Source organism: Crotalus tigris, unplaced genomic scaffold (genome assembly GCF_016545835.1).
Source record: "Crotalus tigris isolate CLP2741 ecotype Arizona unplaced genomic scaffold, ASM1654583v1 scf7180000024293.1627790, whole genome shotgun sequence".
NCBI lineage: Eukaryota > Metazoa > Chordata > Lepidosauria > Squamata > Viperidae > Crotalus > Crotalus tigris.
In genome coordinates, this window is record NW_024100466.1 from 86,077 (window position 1) to 97,351 (window position 11,275).

The 11,275-nt window shown below is 48.2% G+C and overlaps 1 protein-coding gene across 1 annotated transcript; it reads left to right on the forward strand.

The window, feature by feature from the left end:
* Positions 1 to 1,249: 1,249 nt before the first annotated feature.
* DUSP2 (dual specificity phosphatase 2) lies at positions 1,250 to 8,017 on the forward strand. The gene is made up of 4 exons (XM_039324266.1): positions 1,250 to 1,775; positions 3,725 to 3,855; positions 5,502 to 5,721; positions 6,651 to 8,017. Exons 1-4 carry the CDS (start codon positions 1,388 to 1,390, stop codon positions 6,863 to 6,865), a joined length of 954 nt encoding a protein of 317 aa, XP_039180200.1. The 5' UTR covers positions 1,250 to 1,387; the 3' UTR covers positions 6,866 to 8,017.
* The last annotated feature ends 3,258 nt before the right edge of the window (positions 8,018 to 11,275 follow it).

The window sequence follows — 11,275 nt, forward strand, 5'->3', positions numbered from 1 at the left end:
TTCTTAATGGATGTTCATCTGAAAAATGACTCAATTAGAAAGCAGATTCTCTCTCACACACAGGTATCCATCACACAAGGTGGGACCTTCAAGAACTTACATGAAATAAAAGCCACAAAAATAAAGAGCTCAGGAGAGCATGGAACAAGAAACATGCTCCAACATTCTGAGTGCAAAATCCTCATATTTCTGGTGCAGATTACCCTTGATTACCGAGCCCGTGTTTTAATGCACACATGCCTAAAGTGGACCCTCCTTTAATGCAGCAAAGGCAAAAAAAAAAAAAAACTAGTTTGTGTTCACTTATTTCATCTGGGCACTGGATTAACTTGGACTTACAAAATAGAGTGAAACAAAACCACTCAGGCAGGATTCTCCCTATACATCTAACCAAGGTTAATAGCAGCCCACCTTCTTGCTTTCTTCACTTAATGCTCACCACTTGGTCAGTCCTGGAGGGGATGGGGGTGGTGGTGTCAGGAATTTAACTCCAACTTGAAACCACAAATCTTGGTTATCAAGGGAATTTGGATGTTTCAGAATGATCTGAGTTGTTTTTTTCCTTCTGAAAGAAAGCTCCGGGAAGGACTGTAGAGAAACGAGGTTTTTCCAGACTGAAACAGAAGCTAAAATCATTTGGGAAGAGCATTTCACGTGATTTTCAAATGCCCGTGAAGAAGTCAACCCAGCGATCAAGGGAAAACCTGCTATCGGAAAACTCCGGGAGCGCAACAGGCCCGTTCTCTGGACCAAGAACCTCCCTACAAGGTCAGTTTCACTGAGGCTTTTTATTAAGAACTTGCGGGAAACCCCATTCAGACGTGTCTATAGTTCTTCCAGGGAAGATGCCTTTAAAAGCCCTCCCGTTCCCTTTCTCCCTCTCCAACGCGACGCTTTCCTTCAACCCGCCCCAAGCCCGGGGCTTCTCGGGGGCGCCTGCCTGGCGAGCGCCTCGCACGTCCGGACGGCTGGCTTCACGTGTCAGCAGGGCCGGCCTTCCTGCCGGCGGAACGCTGGGCTTCCCGGAGGCTCCACGGAGCCGTCCTCGCGTCGCTTCCCCACGAGCCCGGGCGGCGGGACACGCGGGGATCCCGAGGCGCGCGAGGGGGGGGCGTGGGCCCCGAGCGGCCCCGAGCGGGGAATTCGGGGGGCGGGGAGGGGGCGTGGCCTAGGCAGGGAGTTCCCGGTGAGCTCCCATATATGGCCAGCCGGGGCGGGGCTCGGCAGGCGATTTAAGCTCCCTCCCGGCCTGCAGGGAGGCAGAACTGGCGCGGGCTCCTGGCTGACTCGCGTGTTGGAGGGCGGGGGGAAGTCGTCGTGGGAATCGGGTCCGCCGGGCCGCTCTTGTGCATTTCTGCCCGCCTTCGCCCCGCAGCCGCCGGCCGGCATGGTGATCGAGGACGTGGTGCCGCTGGAGAGCTCCGGCTTGGCCCGGCTGCTGCGGGACCCGCAGGAAAGCGGCCGCACGCTGGTGCTGGACTGCCGGCCCTTCCTGGCGTACTGCCAGGCGCACCTGCTGGAGGCGCGGCCCGTGCACTGGAACGGGCTGCTGCGGCGGAGGTCCCGCGGGCGGAGCGGGGTCGGCCTGGAGCGGCTGGTGCCGGACCGGGCGCTCCTGGGCCGGCTGCGCAAGGGCGAGCTGGCCCACCTGGTGGTGCTGGACGAGGCCGGCGGTTCCGTCTCGGCTCTGCGGCCGGACAGCCTGGCCAGGCTGCTGCTCAACGCGCTGCTGCGGGAGGAGCGAGCCGGGACGTCGCACATCTACCTGCTGCAAGGTCAGAAGCCGGCCCGGAGGTCCCCGGGACTGGGGGGGGGGGGCAGAGGCAGGGCTAAGCGACGGGTCCGGCCCTGGTTGCGTTCGCACGGCCCGCGGAACCCGGGTATGGAAGGAGCCGACCCACGGCTGGGCTTGGCGGTTGTGGGAGCTCCGAACCGGGTTCGCCCAGCAGGTTCGGGCGCCGGGAGCCAAAGCGCGGTTAAGGTGAACCGCTGAGCTTGATTGAGGCGGTTGTGTGAATCCTGACTGAAGAAAAGCGCTGAGATTTAAACGTTAAGTGGTTTGCGTAGGAAAGAGTCAGAAATGAAAAGCGTGGAAATAAAAAGGAATTAAATAAAAAAGAGGCAGGATGGGATTATTCCCTGCCCCCTGCCAATATTCTTATTAGGCAATCATAAGAAATATTTCATAATATCGTTGGTAAAAATGTCCTACTGTTAACTGATTTGGAAAGCCCTTGATAGGCTACCTTTGCTTTACACAATCTGGATTCACACACTGAATCCTAAACCAGGGTTAAGCACACGTTGTAGCATGGGTTCACATCAGGCCTAGATCGGTAACAGTTTGGCTTCTGGGCACAGCATGGTTGGTGCAGCCGGCTTGAAGGATGTCTGGTTCCTCACCATCTCACCCTCAAAATACCCAGGTACATTTCATCCTAGTAGGGCAGGTTGTGGGAACTCAACCTTTCTCAAAGACAACTTCAAGGAAAGACAGAACGGGGCGCATCTGCTGAGGGCTGAGGAGAGTAAGTCTTGGTCTCTCCCCCCTGAGAGAAAAGCTTACAGAACTAAAGCAGAATAATGGTTGATCCCAGGAACATGGTCAAAAAAGTCAAGATGGCAATCATTGTAATGGTGTGATGGATGCTCTTTTTTTTTTGAGCTTCAATCTTGGCTGTCACCCCAACTTGCAGCACCTTCAGTTGGGGATGATGGGCAACCTTTCAGTACCTGTCAATCATTTTGGATTGTGTGGAATCTCATTAAAAGGCATTCATGCCCAGTTTTGGCAAAAGTGGAGCATCAGGACCAGATTTCAGGTTGACCTGTTTCATGCTGACTTCCGAGGAGATTCCAGCTGGATCTTGTAGTAGGAATTAAACCGGAGGGGTGATCACATTGCCCAAATCTATAGTTTGGCGCATCTGCCATATTTCTTTCAGCAATCAAGCATAGGCGTAAATGGCCCTCTTTCTGTCTCCTGATGGTGCACCTGTCTACAAGATTTTGGATCTTGCTTCATCACTTGGTCCTGCCTCTGTGGTGTCCACACATCAGCAATCTTGGGCTATCAAAACATGGTTTAGCCTCTCAATTAATCGGATCACTTCGCAAATATTAGCTGTGGCCTCTCCTTGTCACCACCGAAGCACATAAAATTATAGTTGGAACTAAAAATGTTCCTTGCCTGCTCTTGAGTCTTTCCACTGGAAAATTTGGGTCATTGAGCCAATTGGGGCTAGTAGTTAAGACACTGGGGTAGAAAACAGGAGACTCTGAGTTCGAATCCCACCTTAGCCATGAAAGCCAGTTGGGTGACTCCCTCTCTCTCTCTCTCGCAGCCCAGCCCACCTCAGAGGGTTGGTGTTGGGGAAATAGGAGGAGGAAGGTGTGCTGGATATGTTCTCTGCCTCGAGTTATTTGTAAAAATAATAAAGGCAGAATAGAAATAATAAAATCAATGAAATTAAGGAGACAGGCTTCTTCCAGCAGATGCTTTTAAGCAGCATTTCTCAACCCTGGCAGCTTCCCGAGGGGTGAACTAGAATTCCCCCCACCCCCTTAGAAAGCTGCCAGGATTGAGAAACTGCTTTTAGATGTGAAGGATGTCCTGCTTACTGATAACCAGGTTTCCCATGCAGGAGGAAATAGCCTGGAAGGGTGCTATTATATGCCGTCTCCCAACTCAACAGCCCACTTCCTTCCAATCTCTCTCATCTAGGTGGCTTTGAACACTTCCAAGCCAACTTTCCAGAACTGTGCGCAGTGGCACCACCTACCTTGGCGCCTTCCACAGCCTTAAGAAGCCCTGAAGACAATGGTGGAGAAGTGGTGACTCCCTTGTATGACCAGGTGAGTTCCTGGACTGGGAAGGTGTACAGCAAACGGATAAGCAGAAGCTACAGACCTACTAACACACCTGTAACTCCCCAAGCAATTTTTTTTTAAATTAATCTTCTGGTTTGCTGTTAATTAAGCTGTCTAGACTTCGTAGAGTGAGTAATCCTTGGTGAAATGATTGCACGTGTGGTGGAAAACCAACTGGCATGGCATTTTATTCATCCAGCCTTTGCTTAAGGCTTGGAGCTGGTCACAAACAGAGCTTGGATTTTAGCTGTCCGCATCTCATAATCATTTTTAAATCAATTAATTATGTTTTAATTGCCTATTGCGAGCATCTCCGTGCAGGAGTGTCTTGGCGATAACTAAGGGGGTATGAAAGTTTGTCTCTTCATGTTTCCTCCTTTGTGGCTTAATTACAGCTTATACCAGAACCAAAATATTTATAAAGTCCCTTTAATTCTCAGCTGTCATCCATTCAAAAATTAATGAATTATGCAATATAACCCAGTTGCTTTAAATAGTAACACTTCTTTCTCCTCCTAACATTTTGAGGTTTCTTCTCATTTTGCTGAATGTGGAATTACGGCAAGTTGGCCGTGATTTGCAACAATTTATCTAGTCTGAGTTTTTCAGGGTTTGGGGGAATCTTACATTTATGCCATATACAAAAATGGGCTTAATTTGTAACCTTCTGCCTTCTTATCTGGAAGAAAGACCCAGATATCTAGAGAGCCTCACTTACATTTAAGCTCTTCAACATTAGCCACTGGAGGGACCAAAATGAGAAATAAGAACTCCTTGAATTAAAGATTTTTTTTTCTTGTGAAAACAATTGACCAGTGGAATGGCTTGCCTTCAAAAGTTGTGGGTGCTTCATCACTAGAGGCTTTTAAACAGAGACTGGACACCCATTTTTCTGAAATGGTTTGGGGTCTCTTGTCTCAGCAGGGGAAGAGGCTAGACTAGAAGACCTCCAAGGTCCCTTCCAGCTCTGTTGTTCTGTTAACTGGACATCTTACTGGACATCCATAAAGCTATGCTGAAGGGCTGCAGACCTTCAGAAAAACTGCTTGACTGTGCAGAAGATGGGCTTTGCCCCTTTCATCGTCTCCCTGGATATGATCAATAGAGCTTTTACTCTTATTTTTTCCTGCCATTTGGTTTTCTCATTACACTACAAAGTATGACTTGCTTCATGTGGTTGGGCTAAACCAACATTCTCTAAATTTGCTTATTGAACTAAGCACTGAACCATGACATACAAGCCTAGTGGCTAAGTTCACACAACAAAAAAATAATCACACGTTGCCTTAGTCCGTCAAGTGGAACCTATAACTCTTAGGAAGGCAGAGAAGAAATCTGCAGGAAGAAGGTTCTAGCCGCTACCCAACTTGCCAGAGACAGCTGGGAAAACTAGTGTGAATTGAAGAAGCTTTCCGTGCTAAGCTGTGCAGAAAAAGTGCAGGATGGGGAGAAGAGCATAAAACCTGAAAAAAACCTGTTCTCCTTGGTCCTCTTGCAACTACTGTTTAATTTTTTTTCATGCATGTTTCACACAAGTTAAACTGGCATATAAATTTAATAAAGAAGTTCTGTCTTTAACTCGTCAATGGACCCCAAAGCTGAACATTGTCCTCTTGGTTTTTCTTTTTCAGGATGGACCGGTGGAGATCCTACCTTTCCTTTACTTGGGTAGCTGTCACCATTCCTCCAACAGAGAGGTGCTGGAGTCCCTGGGAATCACAGCGGTCCTTAACGTCTCTTCCAGTTGTCCCAACTACTTTGAAGGACACTTCCTTTACAAGAGCATTCCAGTAGAAGACAATCAAATGGCCGATATCAGCATCTGGTTCCAGGAAGCCATTGATTTCATTGGTGAGTGCCATAAATTGGAGAAACCCATGGTTTCTGTGTGGACCATTCGGGAGGGGCGTAATTCAGCCCCTTGGCTCTCTGAAGAATGGCAGGTCTCCATTGGTTGACACAGTGAAGTCATTGGAAGAAACAAAGCTGCATTAGATGGTCCAGTTTGACCTTTCGACTGGAAGGGATAAGGATGGTGCTAGTTATAAGAAGCTTCCCAGAGACAAACCATTCCTATTTACACCGTTAAACCACTCTAAATCGTCAGTAACTGATGGAAATCATGTGCCTGGAATTTGGCCATCCTTGTCACCAAATGTTGATGATGTGATCTTGAGAATGGGTGCTGGTGGGAGGAGGGAGGGGGCATCATCACTGTCCTGAAAATATCTGCAGGTAACTAAATGAAGCTGCCTTGAGGTCTCTTTGGGTTAATGTTCTATTATACTGCCACACATGGAATATGATACAACAGTGATTCATATCCAACTCATTACATAATTAGGGCAACCTCAGCTTGGCCAAGGAGGTCTCTTTAAAGATGAGATTAGAGCTTTGGACCTAATTAGGGAGGGTGGCTCTTCCAGAGACCACCAGCAGCTAAATATAGAGCTTGCAGATACAGAGGCAGTCCACCTTATGGATCCAGTCTGTCAAAGGCAGGCTGGGGAGAGACCGGTGCTCCTGTGTCTTTCTTGTGAACTTTATGGAGCAGCGAGTGATCCGAGAGAGATCCTTGCCTTGATCTACCTAAGCAACTTTGAACAACAGAAGCTATTTCCTGGACCAAGTGGGAAATGAACAGATTAACAGAGATGGGAAGCATAAAAGTTTAATAAATAAATTAAAAAATGGGTTACAGTTGGCACGGAAGAAGTCTAGGACAGGACCGTCTCTCCCCCCCCCACCTCTGACCTCCACCTCTCCTGTTCTCTCGGCAGACTCTGTGAAGGCCGGCGGTGGGCACGTGCTGGTACACTGCCAGGCTGGCATCTCCCGCTCAGCCACCATCTGCCTCGCCTACCTGATCCAGAGCCAACGGGTGCCGCTGGAGGAGGCCTTTGATTTCATCAAGCAGCGCCGCGGAGTCATCTCCCCCAATTTTGGCTTCATGGGGCAGCTCCTGCAGTTTGAGACGGAGGTGCTCTGCCATTAGCCGGGGGCTCCTGGTTGCTCTGCGGAGGAGGAGGAAGAGGCCAGGCGGCTTCTTACGGACCACAGGTGGGGAGGGGGGGCATTCCTGTTTACATCCCAGATTTTTTTGGGGGGGAGAGAACCGCGAGCTGGGCAATGGCCTCCTCCCTTTTCTTTTATTGCACTGATTGGTAGCAAGGAATCCCCAAAGCGGGAAAGGACTCGTCCTGTCCCGTGTGAAATTGCCGCGATGACTTATTCCGTGACTATGAAAGAAAAAGTGAATAAGCTGGAAATGAAGAGAAATAAATGTGAGATGAGCAGGTTCAACACTGTTGGCAGGAACCGCTCGGCCCCTCTGGTGAACTCCGTTGTCCCCAGGGAAGAGAACCAAATGTTATTTATTTGTACATTGTTCTACGAGTGAATCCCACTGGCGGCTAGTTGGTGCGTTGCGTAAATCGAACCCGAGTACAGGTAGTCCTCAACGTATGACCACAATGGAGCCCCAAATTTACATTGGCTAAGTAAGACGTTTGTGAAGGGAGTTTTGCCCCATTTTGATCACGGGGATGCTGCAGTGTTCATAGGTGTGAAAAATGGTCATAAGTCCCTTTTTCCAGTGCTGTTGTAACTTGGAATGGTTGCTAAATGAACTGTTGTAAGTTGAGGACTATCTGTATCTACCCTTGGGTCCTCCAAAATTTGATTTGGTGCCATTCTTTCTAGCCCAGGTGATGCATGCTTGGGTGTCTTGGATGCTCCCAACATCCTTGGAGGACTTCAAGTCATGGACTGAAATCACCACATTTTTTTAAAAAAAAGTCATAATATATATTAAAATAACAGTTTAAAAAAGAGATCCAGGTTGCCGATAGTCATACATTTGAAATGGGGGCAAGTTCAGGTTGCTGCTACACCAGGGGTCTTCAGACTCGGCCCTTTTATGACTTGTGGACTTCAACTCCCAGAATCCTGGGAGTCAAAGTCATAAAAGGGCCAAGTTTGAAGACCCCTGTGCTACACTGTTGGTCATCAAAGCAATACTCAATTGTTCCTCCATACGTGTGCTATTAGGAGAATCTCTTTCTTGATGGACATTGATTTCAAAATGTCTTCTGCACTTTATATTTATTATCACCCGTTGCAATAAACAACCACTTTTTATATGGCAGGAGGTGTGTCTCCAAATGCTTGCTCGGTTGGGGAGTCCGTCCTTTATTTATTGCCTGAATGATTAAATGATTAATGTGCCCTAAGCATACCGAAGAGGCACACCCGGCAACAGGGTCAAAAAAGTCAAGATGGTGGCAGCCATGGTGTATTTAAGGCTCCATCTGTCCAGGAATTTCTGCCTTGGGTGCTTGGCTGACAATCTAAGCACCCCGTTACCTATGAAGGCAATAATGGGGGCTTTGTTTATGCAATACCCTAAGCCATGCTTTGCTTAACCTTAGTTGAGTGAATAAGCCACATTACTTGGTTCCCACAATATATTGTGTTAAACTATGTTAGGGTCAACATTTTGAAATGCTTATTGATGAGCCCCATAGAGAACCCTTCGTATCTTTATTGACTCACATAGCAGCCTCTGCAGCAAAGTGTCAAAATTATGACCGACACAATGATGTCATGGCTAAAGATGGCTTATGATGTAATGCTTGACATGAATGTGTACTGAACATGGTTGCCTTCATGTGACATCACTCATGTTTTGTAATTTGCCCCCAAACCAACAAGAAGCCTGCCTCCCTTGACTTGATGGAACTTGAGGAGCTGCTTTTAAGTCATCAGGGTTCATACGCTCAATCATGGTTCATTTAATAAACCATAATGGCCCAGTTCACAAGTAGCAACCAATATACTGTGGCTAAAACATAGAACATCATCAGCATTGGAAGGGACCTTGGAGGTCTTCTAGTCCAGCCCCCTGCTCAAGCAGGAGACCCTATACCATTTCAGACAGTCCAGTCTTTTCTTAAAAGCCTCCAGTGATGGAGTTCCCTCAACATCTGAAAGCAAGCTGTTCCATAAAAAAAAAAAACCATTAGCAGCCATTGGCATGGAGATGCCAGGACTCAAAATGCTAGGTGCAAAATTCTGAGAATGTCTGAGATAGAAAATGGGACGTTTCAGGCCACAAACGCACCCCCGTGCACACGTGTGCGTGCCTAAGCAGAGAGAAACACTCATCTAAATGTATTAAAAGGCAGCTAAGTTTAGGAGCTGCGTTGGAGAAGAGCCATGAGGAGGCTGACAAACACATCTGGGGAGGCATGACGCGAGGGGGCTGAGATGAAGCCGGGCTGATGAAATCCAGCGCGAGTGGAATATTTCTGGCTGCCTGGGTGGGTGGAAAGTGACAAGCAGTCACAAGCAGGGGGTTTTCTCCAGACCCAGCGGGGTGTGTATGTGTGTGTGTGTGTGTGTGAAAGAGGCTTTAACACAAGACGCCCTGCTCCCAAGTCATTAGGGTGAAGGTGCTGGGGTGGAGTGAATGGTTAATCAAAGACTATATATATAAATAACATATTTATTCGTTAATCAAAGAATGGAACACATATTTACTCAAAGGAAAACGGGGGAGGCAAGCAGGAGGGGGGGGGGAAACAAGGGGGAAAAAGGCATGGGAATTTAATGGGTTGAAAGCAACCCAAAAATGAAGGCTGGAAAGCCCTTTTCTTGTACGCCTTTTGAAACGGCTCCGATGTTGGCAGTTTATACTAGAGGAGGGGTCTTCAAACTTGGCCCTTTGATGACTTGTGGACTTCAACTTCCAGAATTCCTCACCCAGGCATGCGTGCCTGGGTGAGGAATTCTGGAAGTTGAAGACCATAAGTCATCAAAGGGCCAAGTTTGAAGACCCCTGTACTACAGGGTGGCAAATCCAGTTTAGTCTGCATTCTCCCCTTAGCTGTGAAAATGACAAAAAGTTGTCTTGATGGATGCCAAACGCAGAGAAAGGGGCAAAAAACCCAGCCCGCCCCCTTCTTTGTGACCCAAGAGATGCTTGTTTTCACCCACTTACAGAACAGCAGTTGATCTTCCAATAAGGGTTGGATTAGAAGACCTTCAAGATCCCTTTTGACCCTTTTCTATGTTTCATATTCTAAGTCAGGTCTGCCTCACCATGGCCACTTTAAAACTTGTGGACTACGGTGGCTGGGGAATTCTGGGAGATGAAGTCCATAAGTCTTAAAGTTGCTAAGGTTGGACATCCCTACTTTAACCCCAGTTGAAGGGGTTAACTGGCTGGGGAATTCTGGGAGTTGAAGTCCACAAGTCTTAAAGTTTGACCCCCTGTTCTAAATCAGTCTTCAAAAGGGAGAGGACTTGAATCACAAAACTGCATCTACCATCTTGTCTGTTTACACATGCACACACCCCAAGAACAGAATAACAAAGTTGGAAGGGACCTTGGAGGTCTTCTAGACCAACCGCCTGCTCTAACAGGAATGCCTATACCATTCTGGACAAATGGCTGTCCAGGCTCCTTAAAAACCTCCAATGTTGGAGCACCCACAACTTCTGGAGGCAGGTTGCTCCACTGATTAATTGTTCTCAATGTTAGTATATAATTTTTTTCCTTACTTCTAGTTGGTTCTCTCCTTAATTAGTTTCTATCCATTGTTTCTTATTCCGCCTTCAAGTGCTCTGGAGAATAAGTGGACCCCCTCTTCTTTGTGGCAGCCCCTTAGATATGGCACACACACACACACACACACGCACACACACACACACACACACACCAGACACTTCCTGGCAGTGAAACTGACTGATCCTGTCAGACTGAAATTGCCTTCTCAAATGTCAGGGCAGGAGGGAAATGAGAGGCATCAGTCTAGCCCAGGAGACAATAAGACTGGTCCTTGCACTCGGGGCCAAACCTGCAACGCTCTGGGACTGTCTGCCCTGCTCTTCCTCCACCCTCTCACCTGGAGCTTCTTTTCCACAGGAAGCCTTGGCGTCAGTCGGCGGGAAGGGAGAGGCTTCCCGGCAGGATGGAACAGCTTCCTCACTTTCCCAAGAATCACCCCTTGGGGATGGAGCTGGGCCTCCGAGCTCCTGTGAGCAGAAGTCTCCTCCTGCATGGTCAAAAAAGTCAAGATGGTGGACACCGCAGTGCAATCAAAGCTCCACCTGGATCTCATATACCTTGCACAGCCTCACCTGCAGGCGTAAGGAGAAGGTCAGAAGGGAACATGGGTCTCTTGCACTGCAGGGTTACTAAGTCTGGTAAGACAGTCGGGTGTGTGTGTGTCCTGGGTGCAAGGGTGTTAGCAAGAATGTAGGACATAGATTAATAGAGTTGGAAGGAACGTAGGAGGTCTTCTAGTCCAACCCGCTGCCCATAGCAAGAGATCCTGTACTGTTTCAGGCAGATGACTGTCCAGTGTCTTCTTGGAAAGCTCCAGTGATGGAGCACCCACAA

Coding starts and splice junctions, on each gene's coding strand:
- DUSP2 (XM_039324266.1), top strand. CDS start 1,388: ATGGTGATCGAGGACGTGGTGCCGCTGGAGAGCTCCGGCTTGGCCCGG. Junction 3,856..5,501: donor TGACTCCCTTGTATGACCAG/GTGAGTTCCTGG, acceptor TTTCTTTTTCAG/GATGGACCGGTGGAGATCCT. Junction 5,722..6,650: donor GGAAGCCATTGATTTCATTG/GTGAGTGCCATA, acceptor TTCTCTCGGCAG/ACTCTGTGAAGGCCGGCGGT.